This window comes from Moesziomyces antarcticus, assembly GCF_000747765.1.
Source record: "Moesziomyces antarcticus DNA, scaffold: scaffold_v10008, strain JCM 10317, whole genome shotgun sequence".
NCBI classification, from domain to species: Eukaryota; Fungi; Basidiomycota; class Ustilaginomycetes; order Ustilaginales; family Ustilaginaceae; genus Moesziomyces; species Moesziomyces antarcticus.
In genome coordinates, this window is record NW_014639002.1 from 427,248 (window position 1) to 454,097 (window position 26,850).

Sequence of the window (26,850 nt, forward strand, 5' to 3'; positions counted from 1 at the left end):
AGCAATTGTCCTTCTTCGCAGCCTCAGACGCGCGGGGCGGCACCAGTGACCGACAGCTTGGCAAAGAGCTTGAGCAGCGCCTTGTTGGCGCGCGGATACTCGCCGTTGACGAGTCTGCCCACCGTGTGCTCAAAGTCCGGCCGGCGCTTGACGCGGTCCCAGTGGTCCGAGACGTACTCGAGGTGCGCGCGCTGCACCTCGTCGAAGCGGTCCACGAACGGACTCAGCAGATCCGACAGCACACTCTGCGGCGACAGCTCCAGGCAGATGTGGTCGAACGCCTTGGTGGCCAGATCGCGCAGCCCGAGCTGTCGGCCTACGCAGTACGCTGCCGTCGCCGAGAAGACGGGTGGGAAGCTCGACGTCTTGCCCATGCGTGCGACAGGCGGCTCGGCCACCTCGTCGTCGCTGTACTCGCCATCCGAGCCACTGGCAGAGTCGGCGTAGCGCCGAGAGGGCGGCAGACGCGAGGCGAACGTGGCATGGCCCGTGTACAGGTAGAACACGAGCGCCTGGAGCGTGGCGGCCGAACAGCCTGTCACTTGGACACGAGAGGCGGTGGAAGTGCGTGGCGCCGCGTTGGTGAGCTCGTTGGCGGCACTGTAGCGTCGAACGCGTCCGCGACCGACCGTGTCATTGCCGTAATCCGTCACCGGCGCAGTGTTGTACGCAAGCACGGGAGGCTCCAGCTCGGCGCTCGGAGACATCTTGTCCTTGTTCATGAACTTGATCAGCTTCGAGAAGCGCGACGACGAGCGCGAAAACGTAGGCGGCACGACCACCTCGATTGGCGCGCCCACGTTCGTAGCCCCTGCGACCTTGACCGACTCGACGGGCGAGTGGTCCTCATGGTCGTACTCGTCGTGCTCGTCATGTTCGTCGTGCTGCGGCTGCTCCACCGAGTCCGCATATTCGTCCATCTCCTCCTCCTCTCGGTCGTGCTGGTCATCGAGCTCACCGAGCCTGGAGCTGCGACCTCCAAAGTCGACGAGGCCGAGACTGTTGGTGGATCGTCGGCTGCTCTGTGGCCTCGCCCCACGCGGAGTAGCCTTGGCCACACCCGACGCGAGCAGCTCGCCCTCCATGGTGTCGAGCTCCGCGCGGCCCGTGACGCGGATCTGGCGCATGAGCGCAGGGCACGCCTTGCGGAGGATCTTGGAGTTGGCATAGATCACCTCGTCCTTGGTGCCGCCGCTGACCACCAGCTCGAGGTCCGCCCACGGCTGCCCAAAGATGGCGCTGTGCACGGCGTGGAGTGTCTGCTCGGCGACGTGCGGCACGAGCGAGAACGGCTCCACCGGCTCGGCTTCGTCGATCTCGGCCGCCTCGGGCTCGTCAGCATCATCGACGACGGGCGCACGCGAGCGCAGCGGTGCGCTACGACGGGTAGAACCGAACTGCGGAGAAGGAAGGGGCTTGTTGCTCCGCAGAGCCATATCGACAGCGGCTGTAGCCATGTTTCCAGTGCAGAGATCGCAGGTGGTAGAGCGAAGGACGGAAAGGGGTACGGATGGGGGTTGGCAGGGGATGCTTCCTGGTCCATATATACAGCCCCAGCAAGCGAGGGAAAGGCAGCTTTGTGCGCGCAAGACCGACGCGGGGCGGAGGCTTGCACTACTCTACGCGCGCGCTCGAGCTCGCAAGGAGACTTGTCTGGAAGCTGTGTGAAACCTGTTTGTGGTGGGGACGATCGGACGTTACATCCCAGCCCACGGGGGGCGGAGCGCTACGGCCAAGTTTGACAGGCCGCCCACCGTCAGGCAGGCGGCCAAGCGCGCGCGCGGGATCGATATCCGTGGGTGATGGACCCTGCATGCCCGTCGTAAGCGCAGGCGAGCTCGATAGACGGGATCGGAAGTCCGTCTCATGGGAACATTTTGCTCGCCCTACGCCGTAGCACCAGCGTTGAGCGAGCGCCAAGGCCGAGAACTGCGCTTGCCGCTCGTGCCGAATTTCGCCGTGGCCGCTGCACGTTGCCATCGCCAGTGCCTTTTTCCACCTCCTGCGCGCTCGCGATCGTAATCAAATCTTCCACACTCCCGCAACGATTTCATGCACCTCATTCGCCGCTTGACGCACTGGCCAGCGAGTCAGGGTCGCAGCCATGGCACACCAGCGCGTAATACGAGCGATGGCGCACCTCAATCCCCATATCGACGTGGAGCTCCGACAACCGCGCACTGTCCACAGCCCGGTGTCCGAAACCGCCGCGCCAAAAAAGTTGCTCGTTGGCCCTGATCCACGGATCGCTCCAAACGCTGCGCAGAGAAAGACGCTCGGAGCGACGAGCTCAATCCTTAGTCGTACTGCAGTCGGACCATCGCGCTTAATTCCATGTTGCTAAGTTATTTGTAGTGGAAAGCCTAGGTGTGCAGATCGAGAATCGCCTCTTCGTACGCAGCTGGAAAGTGGGCCGCAAACATATCGCCTCTCAGCTCCGGCAGGCTGAAGAACGCCAGCGGGCTCTGAACCGCATACAGCTGGCCTCCCTCGATCCATATACAACGCCCTGGTGGTACCAATGGCCCTCCCTGAGCAGCCTCGGACCTCAAAGTCGCAGAGTCGAGCTCCTGCCTCCTTGTCGCCAATGCATGCAATGGCGCCTGCTCTCTCTGCTGCGGTCCGACCCAGGGCGACGGCGGGATCCTCGCACCGCCACTGCTGCCGCCGTCGAGCCGCGCCTTGATCGCTGCGTACAGGTCGCTCTCCACCTCCCTGCGCAGCGACCATAGCTGCTCCTCGATCCGCTCCTTGCGGTGCAGCATCACGTCGTCCGGATCTTCTGCCTGCGAAATGGAACGCCAGTCCCAGTAGCTGCGCAAGATGTGTACCCGGGCATCCTCCTGTCCCTCGGACGATGCCATGGCGTGTCGCCGTCGCACGCGCGCCAGCGCTCCTAGAACGCGACGCAGCTCTCGGACCTGACCGTGCCCCACGCGTGGAATTACGTCGCTGCCCAGAACCACCGTCGTCACCAACGGCACCGAGCCCAGCGCCGCCCTCGATGCCAGGTCGGCCGTCATAGTGACGGGGCTCGCAAAGCTCACCGCTCGGATCGGCCTCCTCGCCGGCAGTCCCGACGACATGTTGGTCACCCACGTGCCCTGGTCGGGCTCGGCGCCGTCCGGGATAAAGTACTCGGCGAGCAACAGCGCAGCCGCACTCGCAATCGCACCGCCCAGCGAGTGTCCGCAGAACATGACGCCGAATCCGTCGTTCTCCGCCAGCGCCTGTCGAAGCGTGGCGAACAGCTTGCTTTGCGGCGAGACGAGCGCCTTGGCGGCACGCCAGATGCCCGCATGGCAGCGGAACTCCTCGCCCGGCGTGGGCTGCACCTGTGGCAGCTCGATCTCCTCGGTCTGCAGCTCCAGGTCGACAATGATGTCCGAGAACGACTGCGTGCCCCGCACTGCCACGCAGACCACCTTTCGCACGTAGTCGCGCACCACGTAGAACGTCGGGCTGTAGTCGGCGTCCGCGTCCAGCGTCTGAATGTCGGCGTGCAGCACATCATCGGCATTGAGCCGAGATAGATACGCAAACGTCTGGCGCGAAAAGCGCTCGCCAGAGGGTGTGAAGGTGGGCGGCAGATCCACAATATGCACGTGCAATCCGTACGCGGAGATCGCCAGCCGGCCACACCACTTGATCGTCCGCACCAGGTCGCGATTGGTCTCCTTGAACGGTCGCAAATCGCGCTGCACCGCGCCAGGGTGCGAAGCTCCAACCTGCGGCGACGTCATGAAGTCGTACGCACGGCCAAAGTAGCCGCTGCTTGCGTGATCCGGTCGTGCCGGATCCAGTCTGGGCGTCTTGGCGAACTCGAGGATGTCGTCTCCGCGATTCGTGACGATCATCTCTTCGTCGTCGTCGTCGCTGCTGTCGTCGGCTTCTCCGTCATCGTTCCGTATTTCTTCGTTCGTCTCGTCTGCGGTGTAGCTGTTGCGCTTCTCGGGCTGAGCCAGGGAGGAGAATTCCTTGAACGTTCCGTCAAGCTGACCCATGGTATCGACATCGTGCTGCGCCCATTCGTTACGCTTTCCGCCCAGCGCAGCCCTCGATGCTGCGCGGTGTGCGCCGATATCGAGCCGCTCAGAACCACGTGGCAGGTTGCTCCTCTTCTTGCCGTCGGTGCCGTCCTGACGGTCGCGGTTCACCGGCCTAGCCCATCCCTCTAGCTTTTGCAGACCGGCGCCCTCGGCAAGGTAGCGTTCGCGCGTCACGCTGTGCAAGCAGTACAGCTCGAGCAGACCGCGCAGCACCTGCCAGCGAGACAGACCCTTGGGCTTGCGATGCCCCTCTGCGTCTGTGGCCTTCTTGGAACCTTTCTCCTCGTGGTCCTCCATTGCGACTGTGGCCCACTCTACCTGGATAAAGCCGTACGCCTCGACGACGCACTGCGCCAGCACCGTGCGTCCCGCGAGGTTGTAGACCATCCAGCGCAGGAACCACAGAGTGAGCGAGACGCGTTCGTACGTCGAGTATGCCAGATCCACCAAATGCGCTGTCACGAACACGACCAATCCCACCGTATGCACCAGAACCGCAACCATGCCTCCATAGTCTGCTTCGACGTCGGCATCGCTGACCTTGTCCGCCGATGGTCGATTGCGCAGCCCGAGATCTCCGATCAGGAACCACAGCACAAAGGAGCGTTGGCGGCCGGCAGAGTCGACGTGGACAGTGTTCCGTCGCGACGGAGTCGGTCGCTGCGAGGGAGACTCCGTTTCGCATTCTTGCACGTTCTGCTCTTCGTTGTTGGTGCCATATGCTTGCTGCGTACCTGGTGTTTCGGCGAGGGCGTTGGCGGCATTGACCTGCGCGTTCAGTGAGTTGAAGGATTGAGCTTCGATGAGCATCGAAGACGGTGTCAGCCGGAGCGTGTCTACGCCATTGGCAACCTGGCTTGACTTTTTGGCTGCGGTTTCTTCCGTCAGAACGACCATCTTCTGCGTGCCATTCGCATCCGAGCTCGCTGGGTCGGCGATAGCTTGAGCCAGCGGCGATTTGGCGAGCCCGATTGCACGCAGACTGTGCGGGCTATCGTAGGTGAGCGAGCCCCGTCGCGATGCCGCCGAAGTCGGGAACGGAGACGGGATGATCTCGAGATGCGTAGGCACAAGTCTGGGCGTGCCTGGCGCAGTGCGCAGCGATGTGGTGCTCGTGTTGAGGCGAAGATGGATCATGGGTGAGGCAGTGCCGGCTGCTGCATCCTGGTACGGGGTCCATGGCGACGGCGGCAGACTGAGCATGGTCGGTCCGAGCTGCGGCGTGCGGGGCGCCGAGTGCAGACTGCGTGCCGAAAGGTAGTCGCCGCGCGGGTCGATGGCCAATGGCGTGAACGGCGACGGAGGCATGGAGAGCTGGACTGGCAACAGCCTCGGAGCGACCGGAAAGTCGCGGGCACTCGCTTTGCTGGATCCAGCGGAAGAAGGACGCAGAAGCGGTGACGAGATGGGCGGGAGGTCGGGCGACGCCAGCTCATCGTCTGGGATCTGAGCCGGGTCGAGGGGCTCGAACTCGAAGACCGTGTTGAGTTGACGGCCTGCTGCATCCACCGAATTGGTCCGCGATCCGCGCCGTGACAGCACGGCTCTACGTGCTGCTGGAGAAAGGAAAGGGCTTGCTGCTGCCACAGCCGGACTCTTGCGGAGGTCCCCGTCTGCTATTGTCGGAGTTGCGGCCAGAGACTCGGCTGTGTTGCCGTTCAGTGTGATGTCTGGTTCCGTGTCTCGAGCGTCTTTCGCTTGCGCATCACTTGTGGTGACTGAAGCTCTGACAAGAGGCGACTTGGCAGTTGTGTCGCCCGTCGTGCTCGCGATGGAGGCTGAACGCTGTGGGCGCAGCTGCGGCTCTGTGAAGCTGCGGAAAAACGTGGGCGGCTGCTGACGCGCGGTACCTCTCGAGCGCTTTGCTGAGGTATCGGCGGCGTGTGCTGCTTTGACGAAGTTGGCGAGCGCGGTCAGCGGGCCAACTTTGTGGGCAGGACGGTTGCGTGCCGCCAACCTTTCTGCCTGTTTGCGGGCCTTTTCCCTTTCCCGCATGCGCTTCACACCGAGCAGGCCTTCGAAGCTCGTAGCGTCGCTGCCGTGGTCGTCGAGCAAGGGAGGCGGTAGCAGCAATGCGCCCTCTTCGTAGCCATCACCCGGCTTGGAACGCCACGATGAGCCACCTTGCCACGCTCCCGGCATGGCGACGGGGCTGGGAGGTGCTTCGGGCAAGTCGGCGTCGTGATAGGCTGAGCCGATGCCAAACTCGGACTTGGAAGTTTGGTTGAGACGGGGTCTACGACCCGCCTTGAGCATGATGGTGCCTGGCAATCTGCCAAAGTCATTGCGTGAGAAGGGATCCGAGCTGGCCGGACCATCATTTGCGGTCCGCGGCTCGTGATCTTCATCCGCAGCTGGGCCCTGGGCAGCGGGTCGGCTGGGTCGGTAGGTCTCAGCATCGAGGAGCGTAGCGGAAGTCTCCTTACGGCGGACGTTGCCGACTTCAAAGGTGAGGCCGCCGCGTCGGCTGCGCACTTTGGAGAAGCCGCCGTGGCCGTGTTCGACGACGGCGCCTTGACGGGTGAGGACCTGATGCCACATGTGGGCTCTGCGCTCGGCGATTGTCGAGCCTTGCTTTGACGGCTGGGTCTTGGTCGCCGGGTCTTGGGGTAGCTGAAGGTGCAGGCCTGTCTTGCCCAACGAGCCTAGCGCATTGGCCCAGGACTGGATGCTGTGCTTTGAGGTAGGTGCGCGCGGGTCGTTGCCGGGCGTTGTAGCGCCGTGCTTCTGGTGGACACCTTCCTTGTCCTTGCGGGCAAAGGAGAGGGTGGCGACGCGACCGGAGCTGTCCTTGCGCAGCAAGAGAGCGCCGAGAGCCTCGATGGCACTTCCGTTGCTGGGACGCTTGCGTTGACTCTGGCGACGGTGCGGGCCATTGTGCTGATGTCCGAGAGCTGTCGGCCACGAGGACTGCGATGTGGACCGGATGGCATCGGCAGGCATGCCTTCCGGCGACCGAAGGATGTTCCAGTGTTCGGAAGCCTCGGGAGGATAGTACATCTCGGATCGGGAAAGAATGGCGGAGACGGTAACGTAGCGAGCAGGCGGGGCCTCTGCCGCCTCGAAGGATGTTTTACGGGCATTGTACTGGTGTGATTGGTGTTGATGCTTTGTCGCGTCGGATCGAGGCTTCGCGAAGGGACTTTGCGAGGCATTCTGGGCGTGAGAAGGTGGGGTTTTGGTTGCTGCGACTGGGGAGCCCTCCAAGCGGAACGATGATGAGACAGCGCTGAGGGCGGGCGACGGAGCTGCCGCGTTGAGACGCCGGGATTGCGAGTTGTCATCCTGCTGAAGGCTGGCAAGCCGGTCGGTTGAAGCTGATCTGCTGTTGGCAAAGCCCTCTGCGGGCGGAAGTGGCGACAGCTCGTCGAGGTCGAGATCGAGGAGGCCAGCAGGCGGAGACGATGCGCCTCGATTCGGCTCGTCCGAACCTTTGGCTGGATGGCCACCTACCGACGGCGACATTGTGTGCTAGCGGTAGTGAACGTGAAGAGGTGAAAGACCAAGGTCAGAGCGACACAGACGCAACATTGTCGCCTGGACAGGTGCGTGCGTGTCAAATGCACCGATGTGCTTGAAAGCGAGAGGCTATAAGTTGGCGTGGCTTGCCATGCTGATTGTGGCTGCGAGTGAAGGCAAGTGTGATGGAGAGCAAGATGAAGAGAAAGAGGTAGAGGCAATCAATGCCGAGCTCGAGCTTGAGCTTGCGTTTGGTGCACATGTACCGAACCCAAAAGCCAGGGTTCAAAGCGGTGCCGATCGAGGTCAGCTCCGCAGCCAGCAGCCAGCAGCGCCACGTTTGGAGTTTTCGCCTGCGGAATGCCAGCCTGACTGAGCGTAAAACCGGTTTTTGCCTCCACTTTTTTTTTGGCCAGCTTTTGCTGCCGAGCCCCGCCCGTCAGGCGCTCCATCCTCCTTTCTGGACCCCGGCGACCCTGATTCCACACTCATGCTTGCTTCTATCAAGTCCTGCGATGATGGTATGATGTTCTCCCGCATCTCGACCAAGTCAGAAGCCCGACTTCGCTGCGCGGACGGAAGAATCATGCAGCACAGCATGCACGGTGCCGCAAGGCTGCGTAATTCCACACCCAACGCGCCGCTTGGAGGCGGCAGGGAAATGAAGGAAAGTTGGATCTCGGGTTGCCCGACGCAGCGTGACTCTCGGCCACTTCGGTCAAGCCGATGCGCGCTCCCACAAACGCTCGCGATCGGACCCGGTTCCGGATCCCATCGGTTCACCGATCCACGTCAGAGCCCTTGACAGGCCGAAACGGTCTTGTGACTCTGCGACAACGGCCGGGTCGGATCGCTTCCGTAGCTGCGCTTTACTCATATTCGACGATCTGTGCCCACACCGGCTCACACTTCGGGCGCTTCGTGCGCAGTAAGACTATACGAATCCGATCCTATATTCCATGAAAGCGTCTCCTTCCTAAGTCACCAAGCCATCTGGATCTGCCGAGAGCGGGCTCAGTGGCCAGAGGGAGGTGCGGTGCGCGCCTCTCCCGTCTTCCAGTACGAGCCGTTGGGGAACGAGTAGTCCTCGATGGAGGTCTTGAGCATCTCGATGCTGTAGCCGCCCTGCGGGTCCATGGGCGTGTTGTAGCAGCCGGCGCCGTTGATGCTGACGGGGTAGATAAAGTGCTCGTGCAGGTGGTCCACCCACTCGAGCACGTTGCGCTCGTTGGTGGCGCTGATGCAGATGTAATCGATGAGGCTCAGGTGCACCACGTACTCGCACAGCCCCACTCCGCCGGCGTGCGGGCAGACGATCTTGCCAAACTTCTTGGCCATGAGCATGACGGCCAGAATCTCGTTGACGCCCGCCAGTCGGCACGAGTCGATCTGCACCACGTCGATGGCGTCCGCCTGCAGCAGCTGCTTGAAGGTCATGCGGTTGTGCGCGTGCTCGCCCGTGGCGACGCCGATGCCGAGATGCTTGATGCCGCGTCGGATGGCGGCGTGGCCGAGCACATCGTCCGGCGCTGTGGGCTCTTCGATGAACCACGGTCGCAGGTGCGCCAGCTTCTCCATGTAGTCGATCGCCTCTTGCACGTCCCACACCTGGTTGGCGTCGACCATGACGACGCAGCCCGTCGGGCCGGCATTCTTGCCCTCCAGGCTCGCTGCCGACGGTTCCGCACGGCCAGCAGGCATCTCCTTGGGATCGTCCACGATGGAACGCATGAGCGACAGGCGACGGATGTCATCCTCCACATCCGCACCGACCTTGAGCTTGAAGTGGTTGAAGCCCTGTTCGAGTGCCGACCTGGTGAGGCGGGCGACCTTGGCGTCGTCGTAGCCCGACCAGCCGGCCGAGGTGGTGTAGGCCTTGTAGCCATTGGCCACCATCTCGGCCTCGCGCGCCGCCTTGCCCTTGCTTGCGTCCTGGAGGATCTGGAGCGCCTCGGCAGGCGTGATGGCGTCGGTGATGTAGCGGAAGGGAATGCAACGCACGAGCTCTTCGGGCGACATGTCGACGATGAGCTTCCACAGCGGCTTGCTGCGCGAGCGAGCGTAGAGGTCCCAGATGGCGTTGATCACCGCCGCTGTGGCGAGGTGGATGACGCCCTTCTCGGGGCCGATCCAGCGCAGCTGCGGGTCCGACACCATCAGCTGCCACGTCTCGCCCATGTTGGCAAAGAGCGGCTCGATCTCGCGTCCGAGCAGCAGCTCCTCCACCACCGAGGCGATGGCCTGGCAGCAGATCTCGTTGCCCTTGCCGATGGTGAACGTCATGCCGAATCCACGCAGCGACGAGTCCTCCTTGACCGGCGCATTGATCGCCTCGCTCTCGCGGCCGCGGTACGACACGATCTCTGCAGAGTCCTTGGGGCTTGTGTACAGGATCAGGTATGCGGCCGAGTAGTCGCAGGCTAGCCAACGAAGTCACGAGCAAGGCACAAGCTCGTCAGCATTCAGATCGGCGTGCAAGGGTGGTACGGGGCAGGGAAAAGATGCACTTACTCTTGTTCATGGCGTCGGTGCCATCGCCCGTGAGCGAGGTGGGGAAGCGCACATCGTGGATCGAGTAGGACGAGACGATGAGCGGCGACGACTGCGTCATGTTGGGCTATTTGGCTTCCGAGGGAGGGAGGGGAGACAGCACAACTAGCAAGTTACTGGGAGAGGGACGAGCGTGCGCGAGGCGACGATTGCCGACTATATATCGCAGGCCGTCAGGGATGGGGAGAGGCTGGTGTGGGGGAGGAAATGCCGGTGATGCTCGGGCTGGACAGGTCTGGCCAACATTCCCGAACGCTTCCAGGAGACGGGGGGAAAGGGCGCTGCGGGTGGACCACGACCGCGTGCGGGGGCGCCAGGCACGGTCGAGAAGACCGGCATCTTTGCGAGGCCAAGCAGCCAACGGCCAAACTGCTGCTAGCATGGCCCGCTGTCTCGGAGCGCCAACCTGTCGGCGCCGAACCAACACCGTGCCGCGCCAGATGAATTTTCGCGGCGCTGCGGGGGACACTGGATGTGGAGAAAGCGCGGGGAATCGGAGTGGGGGACAGCAACGCCTCGTTCGAACCAGGATAGTTACGAGTGGGGGCCAAAGCCTATCCGACAGCGCAGCTCGGTCTTGCATCGCTTCCTCTTGGCTCACATTCGGTTGCAGACATGGAGAGCAACAGTGAGCTAACGATGCTCTGATGGTTAGCTTCTCTGAAGTGCTGGCAGCCGGGAACAACAAGTCAGGCGTGAGGGACGGGGGAAAAGCGTACGATTCGGCTTGCATCGGCGCAAGGCTGGTGACGGCGTAGAGAGAAATTGGCCGTGCTAGTTGCCATCACTCTTAAGAGGCTGGAACGTCGGAAGAGATGCGAGTGACATCAGGCGCGGTCCAGTCAAAGTCGGTCAAAGTTGGCGGTTGCGCAAGCTTCCATGCGAGCCAAACGTTGCGGCGAGTGTCCGCAAGGCTGGCTCCGGCGGTCGCGCCCGAATTTCGCCTCGCCGGCGCCAAAAAAACGGAGCTTGCACATCGCGCTCTTCGCCGAGGAATTTTCGGTGCTGCCAGGCTCGAAGCTTTGTGGACGTGGGGGGGTTCCAACGGTGCGGGCGCGGGGCAAGCAGACGACGCCGTTCAGATCTCCGCTCTCCGCACCGTTGCAACTCGCTCAACGTGGGGCCACGCCATCGGGCACACTTCACAGCCCTTGCCTGCCCGATGGCCTCGCATGCTCCGCTCACTCATGATGCAGTCGATTTGGATGCTATTGCGGCAGCGAGTTACAAGAACTGCGAGAGCCACTCCCACATATCGTCCACTTCAACGTGCGGCTCCATGTCGAACAAGTGGTCCGCGCCCTCGACGGCAATCACACGGAGCGAGCCTGGCTGCGTGTAGCCAGCACGCTCGAGTGCCTGGACAACATGCAGCGACTGCGAATGCGGTACCTTGGGATCCGAGTCTCCGTACGCGATGAGCACGGGCGGGCCTGGTGTCTTGACCTTCTTCTCGATCAAGCTCGGCGTGCATACCTCGCTGGCTTCCTCGGGGCTCTGCAGGATGAGGCTGGCGTACGAGCCCTCCTGGCGCGCAAAGTTGTACAGCGCCGCGCGCACCGGGTTGGCCGCAGGCGGAGCGTCCGTCCTCACCTTCACCCCGCTCGCGTCCACCACACCGTGACTCGCATCGAGACACTTTGTGAGATGGCCCTCGGCCTTGAGAGGGGATTCTTCGATGAGCTTGCCGTCGGCTGCCCAGGGCAGCGGGCGCAGAGGCTCGTAGAAGAACGGCGCCAGCTCGGGCGTCACGGTGGTGATGGCATAGATGGCGAAGACTGCCGCAGGTGGGCGCGGGATGCGGGTGGCATGTTGGTGCAGCGAGAGGCCGAGGAGGAGAGCAGGCCAGCCACCGGCACTGCTGCCGCCAAGAATGTAGCGCTCGCTCGAGATGCGCGCCGAGTCGCAGCCCGACGCGGCGCGCGAGGCCGGGTCGAGCGTCCAGACGATGCAGTCGGAGACATCCTCGAGCACCTCGCGAATCGACACCTGCGGACACAGACGAAAGTCGGGCGCGATCAGCGCAAGCCCGTGGCGCGAGAGCGCACGCAGCAGGTGCGGCGGAACGAACTTGCGCGTGCCCTGCAGAAAGCCGCCGGTGTGCACCCAGATGAGCGGCGTGAGCGGTGCGCTCGACGTGGATTCGGGGAGGTAGACGTCGACTGGGATGGGGGTCGTGGAGCCGTCCGTGTTGACGAACGTCTTGTACGTGTACGTCTGAGGTGTTGGTTGCGACATGGTGCTCGGTCGAAGATGGCTGATGCTAAACGCACAGAGAAGCGCGGTGTTGGAAGTGGTCTTCATATAGGGCTCGGCCCGTGCTCCACCTTGGGTGCTTGTGCCGAAGCATCCACGGAATAGCCGGGCGGTCTCCGCGGCTTGCTCTCCGAGCGGTCATCAGAAATTACGGTCTAACATTTGCCCGATTTGAAAATGGCCGATCGACAGGTGCGGCTCGAGCATGCGTGTGTGCTCGGCGAAACATCACGCACGCATCACAGGGTTTGTCAACACCTTTCGGTCGTGCCGAAACAGAACAACGAACAGCAAAGCAGGCAACCCTCCGCACTAGTCGAGCCGTTGAAATCAAAGCTGAGAGGTTCCTCCTAGGCTGGTATCAAAGTGCCAAGCCCAGTGAGAACCCACGGTGAATCGTGGCGTGGTCCAGAGGCGTGGGTGGGAATTCTGTTCGGATGCCGAGGAGGCAGGAGAGCGCGACCTGCAGCCACGGAGCGCCCCTTTTCGTGTTTTTCTTTTCGGACGAGCCGCTGCTTCGGATGCGAGGCCGTTGCAGCACCCTCGCAGCTCGCAAGAGCCCCCCTGCTGCGCCGCGCCCACACAAGCACCGTCAGCGCATGATTTCCACGCCGCCCCGACGCTACCACTTTCCACTTCATTTCCTCCATCTACCACCTCAAGCCCCAGCACTTCAGCTTTCTCCCTCCCCCCCCTTTTCCCCCTTCCCCCTTTCCTACGATCCATATCTGCCTGTCCGATAACGAACGCCTCGAAACACTGCTCTTCAGCATCCCACACTCCTTTTTCGATCCCATCCTCTGCCTCGACAATCTGCTTCGTCTCACCCTCGACCTGCCTTGAGCATCCAGCACGCCTTCAACCGCACCTGTCCGCCCGCTGCTTTCGTCAATCGACAGCAAGCCTAGTCATAATCACTAGCATCGTCACGTCGCCTCTCCTTGCGAAACTTCTACGCGACCGACCAGAACCATTTCGCCAACATAGTCATGCGTGTCTCGACTGCGCTCCTATCGTTAGCGGCGCTACCGGGGCTGGCACGCGCTGCCTTCCACTCCAACGACACCGCCTGCACACGCCACTACACTGTCGAGGCTGGCGACACATGCGACAGGATCGGTCAAAAGACGCTCACATCCACCTACCAGATCCTTGCGTTCAACCTGCTCAACGCCGGCGCTGACTGCTACACGCTCGAGATCGGCTCCCAACTCTGCCTCGGCCGCTACGGAAACGACTGCCAGTTCGTTCACAGATGCTCCAACTCCGACACGTGCGAGAGCATCGCGAACGACTACGGCATCTCGACGCACCGTCTGCAGGACAACAACCCCAGCCTCGACTGCAACATTGTCTACGAGGGCCTCATGCTCTGCGTCAGTGCCGGAAGCATCCGCCCGCCCGCCGACCACAGCATCAACTCGACCGATGTCAAGGTCGCGCGCGAAGTGGCGAGACAAGCCTGGATCGTCCAAGAGCAGCAGAAGCACAATGCAAAACAGGCCGAGCACAAGTCCGCATCCGCCCATTCGGCATCCAAGAAGAGCCCTTCGCAGTCCAAGCAGCGTGGCAAGCAGCATCACAAGCAGGCCGATGCCAAGCAGCATGGCAAGCAGCATCACGAACAAGTCGATGCCAAGCACCGCCACCATCAGCATCACAAGGGCGACAAGCCAAAACAAGCGCCGGACGCGCGTCAGCACGCCGCCAAGCCAGCGCCCCACGATTCCAAGCGCGGAGACCAGGCGCACGCTTCCGCGGCGCAAGATGACGAACATCACGGCACGCACGATGGCAAGTCAACACCACGGGCCGCCTCGATGGACGCGCTCGAAGAGATCGCCGAAGACTTCACGGCAGCCGCTCTGGCCGGCTCGAATCATACCCCGCACAGCACCGAGCACCACACTCTGCCGCCACTGGATGGCGCCACCCACTCGGCGCACAAACGCCATCGCTCGCTCTCTTCCCGCTCTCACCACCAGAGCACACATACCCACTGACGTAGCTGCTCCGTTGCTTCTGTTTTCGAATCGTCATTCCTCGTGCGCGTTGTGCAAGGCGCGGTGTGTAGCAATCTAAGTCTTGCCCGGGATGGCAAGTTGTTCGTTGCACGGTCGAGTGTGTGCAGTTGAGGGTTAGAGCTGAGTGGATGTGGGTTGGCAGTGGACGAGGTTGAGGATGCGTGTGCTGGCGGATTGGAATTCGGCGAGAGGTTGGGAAGCAGGTGGTGGGTTGGGGAGATGGACTGGTGCTGAGGCGGGGGTGGTTGGGATGGAGGCGTTGGAGTTGGTGACGAGGTGGTCTGCGTCGTCGAGGATGTTGCGGACCTGGGTGGGGAGCCAGATGCGTCGTTGTTTGGCCATGTTGGGATCTGCAGGTGCCACAATGTCGATTTCCAGCAGTTCTTCACGGCTGCTTGCGGGTACGACAGCATTGGAGGTTGGCTGCAGGAAGATTTGGGACACGCTTCGTTGGGTTGAATCCTTGTCGGTGCACAAGTCGAACATGCAGTCGGGTTTGCGCACTGCTCCTTGTGGCGAATCCTGGCTGGCTCCACAACGCGACGAGATGGCGACGATACGAAGTTCCTCGACGTGCGACCGAAGACGTTCCCACGAAGTCCGATCGAGTCCACGCACGGTGGAGCTCGTACCGTCCACGAGGAAGTTGGGCTCGAACAGCGCATACACCAACTCGGCACTCGTAGCCCCATCCGCCTCGCTGGATGAGGTGCAGACGTGCACAAGCACACACGTCTCGAATGACGGAACCAATTGCGCTAGTGTATGCATCGAAGGCCGTGATAGAAGCGCCGCTGATGCCGCAGAGCGTCTTCGCCGTAACGTGCGCTCACCTCCACCATCCCCACTCGTCACGGCGCTAGGTTGCTCCGACGCTGCTGACATGACTTGGGTCCGATCACTTGTGCCTGTACTGTGCGGAGCGGTGAAGATGTTGATGCTTGCGATGGTGGTGGTAGTACAGAGTGCGGAATCGGATGCGCGTGGCATGTGCGCACACACTCGGTGGGGACAAAGGGAAGTGGGGGTGTGCAACCCTTGCGCCACTGTTGCGACCTCCACGGCTCGACCATGCGATAATGTAGCGCTGCGTTTGACGACAATGCACGGATGGGCAACAAAGTCAAGTGCAGGCAGCAAGGGCCCTTCGGCACCAGCTGAGCTCCATCATGGCGCTGTTGCGTCGCATTCACGCTGGATGGCACCGCAATGGCCGCGACCATGCATGCTTGCAGTGGCTTGAAATTCGGGTGGGCTTTGTATGCAGCTGCCTGCGTTGTCCGCCGCACGTACTTCTTCAAGCCGCGAGAGGTCCATGCGCGCTTCTTGCCATGCCGCGACAGCATTGCGCAGCCGAAGATTCAGAGCATGTACCGACGTCTTATCCAGCTTCACGGATCGCTAGTGCCCTCGGAAGAGGATTGCCGAAGAGGAACGAGCGCTCGCAAGCGTGATTCGGGCACCGAAGTGCATATGCGAGCTCCTCCCACGCATCCAGACGAGGCAGCACACCGAGTCGCCATGAGCAACTCTCAAGCGGGCGCGACGAGGCTTTGCAATCACTTCTTGCCTGCCGACGCTTGAGCAGCTTCGGCCTCTTCGCTCTCGAGCAGAGCCTTGATCTTTCGCGTATCGCTTTCGATATGCAGGCTTTCCATGATGTAGTCGAGCCCAGTGCCCGGCTCGTGCTCGCCCTCCATGATGGAGTCGATGCCGTTCAGACTGAGGTTGACGCGGTGGTCGGTAACGCGGTCCTGCGGGAAGTTGTAGGTGCGGACGCGATCGCTTCGGTCCATGCTGGCCACCTGAGCGAGTCGACGCTCGCGGTTCCCCTCGACCTCCTGCTTGAGTCTGCGGTCGAGAAGCCTTGCTCTCAGGACCGCCCATGCCTTGGTGCGATTCTGATGCTGCGAGCGGCTATCCTGCATGGAGACGGTGATGCCGGTGGGCTCGTGTGTGAGTCGGATGGCCGACTCGGTCTTGTTGACGTGCTGACCACCTGCGCCGCGCGATCGCATCACCTCGACCTTGACATCTTTGGGATCGACCAAGTCGTCCGCCTTGTTCTCGGAGCCCTCCGAGATGGGCAGTACCATCACAGCGATCGTCGACGTCTGCAGCTTCCCCAAGCTCTGTGTGGCCGGAATGCGCTGCACTCGATGCACGCCTGCTTCGAACTTGAGCTTCTGGAACGCCCCCCTGCCCTTGACTTCGATGATGGCCTCCTTGAGCCCGGCACCCGAGCCTGAAGAGGAGGTGGATACGTCGACGCTCGTGCTCGATAGCATCTCCACCTGCCACTCGCCTGATCCGTCCTCGTCGGCGGGCTTTTGCTCGCAGAATCTCTCGTACATGCGCGCCACCTCGGCGGTGAAGAGAGTCGACTCCTGGCCACCCACGCCAGGCCTGACTTCAAGCACGGCGCCCACAGCTTGAGCTTCTATCGCGTCGGTAATGGACGAGAGTACGAGCTCTTCCATCTGTGTTCGAGCTTCGGCGAGCTCCTCTTCGATCAGGGGAAGCTCTTCCGTGGCAAGGGCGCGCATGTCCTCGTCCGGGTCGCTCTGGCTCATGGCCAAGGTGCTGAGCAGCTGCTTTCGCTTGGTCGAAAAGGCCTCCCACACCTGACGAAGGCCGTCGAGTTCCTTAAGCTGCTTTCCTACGTCGGCGCTGTCGAGTTCCTCGGAGGACTTGAGAAGCCGCTCGCGCTTCTCCATCCTGAGCCTCGCCAACCGCACGACTGGATCCTTGTCGATCTCCAGGGAGGGTTCTTGCGGGGTCGACGAGCCGCTTGTCTTCGTCGCATATGAGCATGTTGTACCAAGAAGCTTCAGCGCTCCTGTTGTCCGTGATCTGACTGCGCCACTCAAATTCGATATCGAGGAGGATGGTGCGTGCAAGGTTGTGGTCGAGTATGGAGAGCAGCTGAGAGGGGCCCAACGCAGGCTTTGGCGAGAAGGCCGCGATTTTCGGGCCAAGGGCCGCGCTATTGAGCTGCAGGCATGGCTCGTGATTCGAAGCACCATGATGTTGGAGTGATCACCGTGGCGCTGGCTGATGAAGTCGAGAGTTGCCGGGACGGGAAGTCAGGAAAGGTGTCCCGGAAGCTTTTGAGAAGAAAGCTTTCGGATCGGAAGTCGGGACCCTTATGCGAAGCGGCTGGGGTGGAAAAAAAAGGAAAGCGCAGGGCATTTGTAGCTCTAACATGAGCGAATTTCGCGCAGATGGTGCCATGACTGCGAAGGTACTCGCCATCTCAGATAACGCCGACTGTGACAAAAAGCGACCACCATGGTTATGCGTCGATAGCGTGCTCCGCTCCGTCTCGAGAGGCATGTCTGCCGTTGTCCAGTGCACGCTGCGTTGTCGCCCACGGTGCTCGGTGTGGAGTACCGCCGATGTCGTGTGTTGGCTACCTCAGACTTGGTGTGACCGGCACGGTGCCCGTCCTCCCCCTCTAAGACTCTGGACAGCGCCATCAGGCCCGCTCGCGTCCCCTGTTGCTTCGACGCTACTGCAGCGCCGCCGGATCGATGTGTCGCTCGACTGAGATGATTCGGTTGCGACTTTGGCCTCTTTTATAAGTCGTCCTTGCTCCTTCTTGTCTACCAGCATGTCCCTACTCTCATAACAATCTTTCCTTCATCGAGTACCACGCCCCGCTACTATCTATACAATGACTCCCAAGCGACAGTCAAGTAAGGCATCATCCTCGGAACCGATGGCTCAGATGTCAGCTGGTCCGGCCGAGGAGCAGCCTGCACTGAACAAAGATGGCAGCCGACGCAAATCGCGGGTGCTGCGACGCAAGACCGACCATTCGGTGATTGAGAGGCGCAGGAGAGAAAAGATCAACGAGAAGCTAGTGGCTCTGCAGAATCTTGTGCCTGCGTGTCGCAAAGAGTGCAGGGATCTGATCGAGCGCAAGTTTGCCGAAGCAGCCACCTCCGCTCCATCGGCGAAGCGCAAGCGAGAGGAAGAGAAGCTGGCAAAGGCGCAGATCGAGATGCAGGAGAAGATCAAGACAAGCATGGTTCTCGAGAAGCTCTGCATCATCAGCCACACGCTTGACTTTGTCAACCAGCTCCAAGAAGAGAACGAGGCGCTGAGGGCTCTGTGCGAATGCCAAGCCCAGACCAAGAGACGCTTCTCCATGACCAGCGACGTCGAGATGGACGAGCACTATCGCGATGCCCACAACCTCGAGGCTCCCACCGCTACCATCTCGAACGGGAAGTATCAGGATGGCAGAGCTGCGGATGATCAGAAACGGGAGTGTCTCTCGTCCCCGGAGCCGGATCTGTTGCCAGAGACAGCAAGCCGAAACGTCCGACGACGACTGCATTGGGGCAGCGATCGTGTTCGTGAGAGCTGCAGCCTCACCGAAGGTGTCTGCCGCCACCACGTGGATCAGGACGTCAGCCACGCCGACGACGTCTCGAGCCAACGATGTGCGTCAACCTCGTCGCAGTGTGGCTCTACCTCTCCGCCCGCAGCAAGCTGCAAGGCCTTGACACTTTCGCCGCCTGGGAGGGAAGGAAGGTGCGGCAGTGTTTCTGGGTGTCGTCCATCTGTATGTGGCGATTCTAGCTGCCGGTCATCCCTCTGGACCAAAGACTCGTGTTGCCGAGAAGAAGAGGCGCTATCCTCGTCTGCTTCCGACGAGCCTGCGTCGCCGCCACCCGCTGTGGCCAGCTGGCGTGAGCCTGGCTCGACATACCGTCAGGCACTTCCGAACAGACACCTTCTCCCTTCCATACTGCATCTGGGTCTACCCAATTGCGATCCCTACCATCCGGTAGTAGGGAACAAGCATGCCTACTCGATGCATAGCAAGTATCCGAGTCATCAGCGAGACCTCGCCTCTTCTCGCGCCTTTCGCCCACTCTCGCTGTATACATCTCAGCCCAGCCGTCCTCTCAGCTCTAGTATAAAGCCTCAGTAGTCTAACAATCTCAGCTTTCGTTACGTTGTAGACCGTGCTTGCACATGCAAAGGCCCGAACGTCGAGCATGCGGAAAGTTAGTGTGGGGTAAAATTAGGCTACAAACTATGTATGTGCATGCGGGTGTCGAGCAGACATACAAGAGCAGCTTTCGTATAGTGGTTATTACGGCTCGTTGTGGCTTTTCGAAAGAAACTTCACTTGAGTTGTCTGGCTTAGCGCCGAGCAAACGGATGTTCGATTCCTCCAGGTTGCATTTCTTTTTGACTTTTTTGGTCTATCGCTGCTCCGTGAGGTGAGCGGGAGGCCTTGCTTTTTTTAAGGCCCACTCTTCATGTCTTTTTCGGGAGGCTCTGTGGGGAGACACGGGTAAGGATGTACTTAGTACTCGAGTCGACCCGGCTGCTATCGACCCGGCTGCTAGGGCGGCTGAGCCTGAATGGCTTGGGCCTTCGGGATGTTGTGCGGACAACCAGGGCAAGGACCAAACTCCACGCGCGGATGATGTGCGGCCTAACACGATGAAAAGAAATTCGACCCTGTTGGCGCTCTTCCGAGGCCCGGCTGACGGATTAGGAGCGTGGCGGGGAGGCGGGCTGGGGCTGTTGCTGCGCTGAGGCTGCTGATGCAGGGCCGAGGTGGGATGGGTCGCCCCTCGCGCTCGAGTGTGGGCGAGTGAGTGAGTGAGTGAGTGTCAGTGCGTGGCCTCCGCTCCGCATCGCCAATCCACAGGCAACCCCAAGCTTGATGGAGCTGCCATCGAAGCGCACATCTACCTTCCCACCGCAACCGGCTTTCCTTTGAGCCGCAGGTCCTGCATCCATCCCGTTGCCCCCTCTTCCGCTTCGATTTCCCTGCTGCTCTTGCGCCCTCGTTCGGCTTGGCTCGTCACACCGTCACAGCGCACGTCGTCACATCGTTGTCTCGCGAATCACGATCAAGCTCGGCAACATCCGCCTACTTTCTTGACAAGGATCGTCCCCGCTCGAGGTCCGCCAAATCAAAAGCATTGCCATCATCCGGCCATTCGTGCGCATCGATAGCATTCTCGACCTCGTCCAGCCTCCGTCATTCGCACTCGTCCACCATTGCAGTCGTTCGCATCTCCACAGCTTTCTGCGCCGCAGCCATTGCATCCAGCCGGCACAGGCAATCGTCATCGCCATCCGCAACCACGCTCCGATCACACCTTGCTATGCATCTCTCACACTCGTAGTCAGCCGTCGCACCTCGCGTCACACCATCTGCGACCATCTGCCGTCTAGGGCTGTCTCCTTCTTGCGACATCCAGCCCTTCTCGTTCCCTATCACCATCTTGGTCCGAGCTTCATGACACGCGCCGACATGCCATCCGCACGGCCCTCTCCGCCCCTCCGGCATCGACCGTCGAGGCGACGTGGCGCGATCTCGACTCTGTGCACCCTTGCGACGTGCGCATCCGTCGTACTAGCCAGCTCTCTAATCACCCCCTCGCTTGCAGCCTCCGACGCCCTTGCAGCACAGTCGATAGCGCCAAGAGATGCCCTGGATTCAAGTCGCAGCGACGGCGCCTCGGTCCGCGTGCGCGCAAGCGGATCATTAGACGACAAGTCCGGTGCACGATCCTCCGCCGCCACATCGGATCCACTCAACCGTCGCGAGCACATCACCTTCCAGTATTCCGACCAGCCAAATCGACTGCACAACGACCATACGCGCCTCGACACCGACCCGCAAGTGTTGCCAGATGGACCGTACCACGCAGCCTCATCGTCGGACGAAGACACTTCGTCGCCGCCGTATCCGGATCCTCACTCATTCCGCCTCTCCGCGAAAGGATCTGCGTACGAAGCGCGACCATCTTCGCCACGCTCCAACCTCTACAATGGCGACCTCGTCGGCAAGCAGACCGGCAGCGGCTACGTCTTTGTCCGTCGCACCGATCCGGGCACCGCCCTCGCCACGCTCTTCTCTCGCCGCGACGCCCCCGTCAGCCGCCCGCCGCTCGTGCCCAACTCCAATTCGAGGCTGCTCATCGGTCTCGTCATTGTCTGCATTCTCGCCGTCGGCGTCCTCACCCTCGCAGCGCAGGAGATGTACCGAAGGCTGCAGACCATCGGTCAGCCACGCTCGCCCCTGCGCAGAAGGTCGGGCGAAGGCAGGCCCGCACGCACTCTCTACCGCAGCGACTCGAGCTACACGTCCATCCCCACCCATCTCGCCGCGCCGTCACTCGAAGAAGAGGAGGAGCGCATCGTCACCCCGCCCGCCCTCTCGCGTCGCAGCAGTGCCGCAGCCTCGTCACTCGCCTCCTCGCCTCACAACGAGCTCAACGATGACTCGGACGAAGATGACCTGGAGCGCAAAGCTCCTCCGGACCTGCATTACCTTCAGCTGCCGTTTGGCATTGGTATTGGGTACAGCTACGCCAGCATCGCCGATGGCGGCGACGCCAGGACACGGCTCTCGACACTAGCAGCCAAACGCGCGCGGCGGCAGGAGCATGCACGCTCTGGCTCGGCACTGGCGCTGTCTACAGGTGCCTTGCCCGTGCCTGGAACCGGCCTGAGATCTCGTACGCGCTCGTTCAAGGACTTGTGTCGCGATGCGCTCAGCGGCGCCACGACGCGCGGCATCAGCGTCATCTCGGAGGAAGTCGCAGACAGCGACATGTCGTCCGTCTCGACGCCCCGGTGGGGGTCCGGTCCCGTCTCGCTCGATCTCTCTTCGTCAGAGAGTCGCAGTGGCACCGTGACGCCTACAGGTCCCAACGGCACAAGCAGCGGCGTCGGAGCAGCCGTGTCCGGCATCGCGCTCGAGGACTTTGCGCCGCACAAGACGGCTCCCGCGGCCAAAGGACGCTACTTCGGAACCGACGCCTCCTCCTCCACCTCCTCTTCCTTGGGCCACACTCTGATCGACCTCGGCACCGGTCCGCCCGAGCTGGCGATATCGGATCCCGAGGGGATCACGCGGCCAGCATCCACGCCCGGCGTCATGCCGTCGCAGGTGGCACGCCATCCGCAGGTGGAGCAGCTGCGTCGCGAGGGCCGCGCCGAGACGGGCAAGCGCGTCGGCAAGGGCACACCCACCAACGCCAAGCTGTTATAGAGCGGCGGCTCACGTTTGCAATGCCAATTCATCACGACAAGGATTGCAACGTCTTTTGGTTTCATTGGATTGTACATGCTTTGGCATCCGACTCTTCGCCGTATTCTTTGACGGTGATGGTGCCGTTGTGGCTGGTGAGGGTGCACGAGTCCGCGCGGTTGCCCGAGGCCGTGCTGGGTGCGATCTTGGCTGTACCGATGTGCTTGTGCCGAGGACCCTCGAGTCGGAAACGTTGCTGGACGGCATGTGACAGTTTGAGCGAGCCTCGTTCGGACGACCACGTGAGGTTGCCGGAGAAGGAGGTTGGGAGGAGGATGGTGATGTTGCCACTGCTGGTTTTGGCGACGATGTGCAACGGTCGCGAGCCCGAGTACTCGGGTATACCCAGCGATATCAAACCCACACCTCCGGTCTTGGCGCTCACCAGCACCGGCTGACCAGCCGAGGGTGAAGATGGCGAGTGCGATTCGTGCGCAATGTGCACAGTGGCATTGATGGGACTTGCCTTGGTCTTGAGCACACACGACGCCGCAGTGGCCGCTTCGTCTTGTGCTTCCGGTCGATCGTAGATCGGTGGCAATGCTTCAGGTGCCGATGGTCCAATGGCAACTGTCTTCTTGATCGACGCATTCCAGTCGATACGAATGTGTCGATGAGCCTTGATCGTTCCGCCATCGGTTGGCTTCCACAGATCCTCCCGCGGCTCCCCGAATGCATCTTCTCCGCTCATATTGCCGTTCTGTATGTGTCCTCCTGTCTAGAACACCCAGTTCTACGTCTGCGATCGTGGTCGTGGTTGATGCAGAGCCTGCGAGTAAGCCCGACTCGGCGATTACGGTTGTCAGAATCCGAGCCAAGTTTCTTCCTCCACATGACCGCCATGCCGAGACCCTCTTTTTGCCCGCCCTGAGAGCTCTAAAAATCATGACTGACCCGACGCCACGACGGAAAATTCGCTTGGTGACTAGCCCCCTTAGCGAGCCCAGGCCCGGCATGCATCTTCCGAACCCGACACACCGCCAGCTGAGTCTTGTGGTTGTCACTGAATCACACCACCAACCGAGTTCCGAACCGTTCAGACTTCGTTGGGAGACTACCGAATGAGCGCCACAAAGTGTCCTTCCCGCGCCTGCACAGGCACATCGTTGAATGCAGCAACACCGCAGGTGCACATGTGCAATTTGTGCACTGCCGTCGGCCAAGTCCGCGGGCCCGCTTCGGAGCATCCTCGTCGCGCATCACGTCCGCGCCCCACAAGCGGGTTTCTTGTCCAGACGTAACATCGTCAAGCCGGGCTTTTTCCTCGCCTTCCACCTGCAATCGCATAAGGTCGGGCGAAGCTGTGGAGCGAACACTGGCCATCCTCAGTCAAGCAGTGCACACACGATGGAGAGAGAAAAGATGATCAAGTGGGTATATTGACAAAGATCTTGTCGGTTTTGAAGGCAGAGGTAGAAATACAGAGAGACTCCATCAAGGACGGTCGGGAGCGACGAGCGACGAGCGTGACTAAAAAAAAATACAAGGGGTCCGTGACTGGAAAACGAGCGTGGTAAGGCGAATGACGCCGTGTGGGGATGTGGCTGCGGAAACGACAGTGTGGGGAAAAGAGTGGTGTGCCAAAGGCCCGATACAAAGGGCCGGCCAGCCGACTCGGAGCAGGAGAGAGTGGAGAGAAAGCAGGAAGGAAGCGATGCTACAAAAGCTGGAAAGCAGACGACGATGACTGGGAAAGATGCGTGGGAACGGCTGCGAGAGAGGAGCCAAAAAAAAAAAAAAAGGTTCTAGTGGTTAGGCGACCCATTCTGGTGCCGCGGGGTTGGTGGAGGCGCTTGCGAACATGTCCGAAGGCATGGCCGAGGTGAGCGTCAGGGAAGCCATGCTGCCCATCTCGGCGGCGCCGGCGCTGGCGAGCAGCGAGGCGTCGGGCATCTCGAGACCAGCCATGTTGCCAAAAGGATCCTGGAGCTTGCCATCCATCGAGGGTCCGTTGATCAGGCCCAGGTCGTTGCCAGCCATGATCTCGAGCGAGTTGGAAGCCATCATGGGCGTCGAGACGACGCTGAGGCCATCCGCACCCATGACACCGGGAGCGGAGAAGTCGATCAGGTTGTACGGCATGGGCTCGAGCGACTGCAGGAAGTTGGCGCACTTCATCTGCTGCTCGTGCGGCGAGAGCGAGGTGCGAGGAACCATGGGAGGGCCGAGGCAGTTGACGTCGAATGTGTCCGAGATGGGCGTGGTGGGAGGCATGCTCATCGGTGTGCCGAGGTCCTGGCTCATGGGGAACGGCGAGCGGATGGAGCGCGTCGAGGTGAGCAACGGCGTCGAGGCCGCCGACGAGATACCCGAAGCCGAGACGGGAAGGCCTTCGGACAACGACGAGACCATGGGGCTGTAGTAGACCGACTCGGTGCTCATCGCCGAAGATGGCGTCCACTGCTCGTGCGATGGTGGCGAGTAGAAGACATCGTGCTCCTGCACCGGCGTCGAGTTGATGGCCAGGCTGGGGCTGATGACCCTGCGCATCGGTGTGGAGGTGAGCAGCATAGGGCGAGTGGGCGTGGTGACCATGGGGGTGGTGTGACACGAGGTCGAGTTGCAGCCGGGGCCCGAGACACGCGAGGGGGTCATGGGGAAGTCGCCCCAAGCCCACACGCCGTGTGGGCTGGTGGGTGGCAGGTAGTTGAGGCTGTCCATCATGGGAGCACCGGTGATGGCATCGTAGGCGGCGGGAACACCAAAGCCGGGCGTCAAGGGCATGCGAGGGTGGCTGTGGAAGGTGAGCGAGTGGAACGAGCCGTTGGCGAAGAAGCGGTTGGGCACCGGCTCATCGTTCTGGTCGCAGTCGTAGACGCAAGGACCACAAGGCACGGCCGAAGGGTGACCAGCAGCCTCGGCCGACGCCTGCGATCGTGCGCACGTCGAGCAGCGAGGTCGGGCAGCGTCGCAACGAAGCTGGCGACGGATAACGACGCGTCAACAAAAAAAAAATTGAACAAGCAGGGCAAGTCAGACACCTGGGCCGAGAGCAACATCGAAAGAATCTACCGAGCCGGCAACTTACCTTGCGACGACGGCAGGTGGCGCAAGCCATCTTTCGCTTCAGGATGGGACCCTTGGACTCCTTCCTTGCCTTGGCGCCATCCTTCAAGGACTTGGCCTTGGCGGCGAGCTCAACGTCCAGCTTCTTGCTCTCTGCAGAGCGGCAAAGCTTGTGCGTGGGGCTCTCGAGGCTAGGTCGGACGGGCGACGAGGTGTTGGTGCTGATGGGGGTCAACATGATGTCGAGATGGGTGATTGGATGGGCGTTTGCAAGCGTGCAAGACGATAGATTGTGGAGCTGGCAGGAGGGGGCAGCTGGATGCGAGATACAGACGCAGAGGACGATGTTGCACTAGACAGACTGGGCGGCGGCAAACGACGAGGGAGACAGACAATGATCGAGGAGGGCGAAAGCAGATACAAGCAGGGCGACGATGGCGAACGGTGCGTCCAAAGAGATATGATGGGAGTAAAGGCTTGCAAGCTAGCGGGGGGGGGAAGAGGGGTAAGGAAGGTAGAGGCAGAGTGGAAATGTTAACGATGGGAATGATGGGGGATGCAGACCATCACCGAGCGATCCGAGGGGGGAGCTTTTAAGTAAAACGCGCGGACTGGGAGATGGGAGGAGGAGGTATGGCGGAGACAGGTCCGAGGTGCTTGAAGCGGACTGAGAAACTGAGTCAGTGTCGGCTAGTGACGGTGGTAGGCGCACGACGAGAGTGTGAGCATGAGGCTCGATAGCCGGCCGCTCGGTGAAGGAGCATAGGCAGGCCTGGCAGCGGCGGATTGGAGGCAGAGATGGGCAAGCGTGCTGGGGCATGAAGGGGCAGACCAGCTCGGATCGAGTTTGACAGCAGCCACAAAGACGCAGAGCGCAGAAGCGAGCACAGTCTGACAGGGCAGACAATTCATTGGTGCGGACATTGCGAGGTTGCAGCGAGCCCAAGTGTGCCACAGGGGCGAGCTGCTGAGGGAGGATGCAAGTCGAGCTCGAGGGCAGGAGAAAGGCACAAGGCAGCCGTCGGAGCTGAAGTTAGGCACCAGGGCAAGCGAGGCAGCTCGGCATGATGGACGCGATAGCAAGGGTAGAGGCGGGGAAGAGAGACGCCGGACACGAACCAGAGGGAGACCGGAAGATGTGGGTGTGCTTCATCGATGGGAGCTCTCGCTGCAGTGGCAAAGGCTGGGTGGATGGTTGGATGAGGCGGATCCAGATGCACCACCGGACGGATGGTTTGAATCGAAAACTGCAGGCCATCACACGCACCAAATTACTGCAGCTCGACCGAGGCAGGTGCTAGTTTAGGCAGCTTGCTGCACGCTAGCTGAGCTGGAGGCGGAGGAGGGCGGAGGCGAGCAGATCGCCATGGCGGAGCGCCACCGTCGGCGACAGCACAAGGTTCAAAGGTTCGAAATTTCTCGACGCCGCTGG

General features: G+C 61.4%; 10 protein-coding genes and 1 non-coding gene across 11 annotated transcripts; 3 read left to right on the plus strand and 8 right to left on the minus strand.

The window, feature by feature from the left end:
• Positions 1–23: 23 nt before the first annotated feature.
• Positions 24–1,457, minus strand: PAN0_008d3569 (uncharacterized protein; the record flags this gene model as incomplete). The annotated part of the gene is made up of 1 exon (XM_014801070.1): positions 24–1,457. The coding sequence occupies one exon, from the start codon at positions 1,455–1,457 to the stop codon at positions 24–26; it is 1,434 nt and encodes a 477-aa protein (XP_014656556.1).
• Positions 1,458–2,363: 906 nt separating this feature from the next.
• On the minus strand, positions 2,364–7,514 carry PAN0_008d3570 (uncharacterized protein; the record flags this gene model as incomplete). The annotated part of the gene is made up of 1 exon (XM_014801071.1): positions 2,364–7,514. One exon carries the CDS (start codon positions 7,512–7,514, stop codon positions 2,364–2,366), a length of 5,151 nt encoding a protein of 1,716 aa, XP_014656557.1.
• A 1,008-nt stretch (positions 7,515–8,522) lies between these two features.
• On the minus strand, positions 8,523–10,119 carry PAN0_008d3571 (mandelate racemase/muconate lactonizing enzyme; the record flags this gene model as incomplete). The annotated part of the gene is made up of 2 exons (XM_014801072.1): positions 8,523–9,928; positions 10,020–10,119. 2 exons carry the CDS (start codon positions 10,117–10,119, stop codon positions 8,523–8,525), a joined length of 1,506 nt encoding a protein of 501 aa, XP_014656558.1.
• A 1,163-nt stretch (positions 10,120–11,282) lies between these two features.
• PAN0_008d3572 (polyketide synthase) lies at positions 11,283–12,362 on the minus strand (the record flags this gene model as incomplete). The annotated part of the gene is made up of 1 exon (XM_014801073.1): positions 11,283–12,362. One exon carries the CDS (start codon positions 12,360–12,362, stop codon positions 11,283–11,285), a length of 1,080 nt encoding a protein of 359 aa, XP_014656559.1.
• Positions 12,363–13,303: 941 nt separating this feature from the next.
• PAN0_008c3573 (uncharacterized protein) lies at positions 13,304–14,317 on the plus strand (the record flags this gene model as incomplete). Its single annotated transcript, XM_014801074.1, has 1 exon — positions 13,304–14,317. One exon carries the CDS (start codon positions 13,304–13,306, stop codon positions 14,315–14,317), a length of 1,014 nt encoding a protein of 337 aa, XP_014656560.1.
• A 135-nt stretch (positions 14,318–14,452) lies between these two features.
• PAN0_008d3574 (uncharacterized protein) lies at positions 14,453–15,684 on the minus strand (the record flags this gene model as incomplete). The annotated part of the gene is made up of 2 exons (XM_014801075.1): positions 14,453–15,425; positions 15,632–15,684. The coding sequence occupies 2 exons, from the start codon at positions 15,682–15,684 to the stop codon at positions 14,453–14,455; spliced, it is 1,026 nt and encodes a 341-aa protein (XP_014656561.1).
• A 213-nt stretch (positions 15,685–15,897) lies between these two features.
• PAN0_008d3575 (peptide chain release factor 1) lies at positions 15,898–17,055 on the minus strand (the record flags this gene model as incomplete). The annotated part of the gene is made up of 1 exon (XM_014801076.1): positions 15,898–17,055. The coding sequence occupies one exon, from the start codon at positions 17,053–17,055 to the stop codon at positions 15,898–15,900; it is 1,158 nt and encodes a 385-aa protein (XP_014656562.1).
• Positions 17,056–18,014: 959 nt separating this feature from the next.
• PAN0_008c3576 (uncharacterized protein) lies at positions 18,015–22,373 on the plus strand (the record flags this gene model as incomplete). Its single annotated transcript, XM_014801077.1, has 3 exons — positions 18,015–19,182; positions 20,016–20,094; positions 20,378–22,373. The coding sequence occupies 3 exons, from the start codon at positions 18,015–18,017 to the stop codon at positions 22,371–22,373; spliced, it is 3,243 nt and encodes a 1,080-aa protein (XP_014656563.1).
• PAN0_t008c0003 lies at positions 19,428–19,539 on the plus strand. Its single transcript has 2 exons — positions 19,428–19,464; positions 19,505–19,539. It is a non-coding gene; the product is annotated as a tRNA-His (tRNA).
• Positions 22,374–22,434: 61 nt separating the features above from the next.
• PAN0_008d3577 (uncharacterized protein) lies at positions 22,435–23,103 on the minus strand (the record flags this gene model as incomplete). The annotated part of the gene is made up of 1 exon (XM_014801078.1): positions 22,435–23,103. One exon carries the CDS (start codon positions 23,101–23,103, stop codon positions 22,435–22,437), a length of 669 nt encoding a protein of 222 aa, XP_014656564.1.
• A 1,061-nt stretch (positions 23,104–24,164) lies between these two features.
• On the minus strand, positions 24,165–25,656 carry PAN0_008d3578 (uncharacterized protein; the record flags this gene model as incomplete). Its single annotated transcript, XM_014801079.1, has 2 exons — positions 24,165–25,280; positions 25,441–25,656. 2 exons carry the CDS (start codon positions 25,654–25,656, stop codon positions 24,165–24,167), a joined length of 1,332 nt encoding a protein of 443 aa, XP_014656565.1.
• Between the last annotated feature and the right edge of the window lie 1,194 nt (positions 25,657–26,850).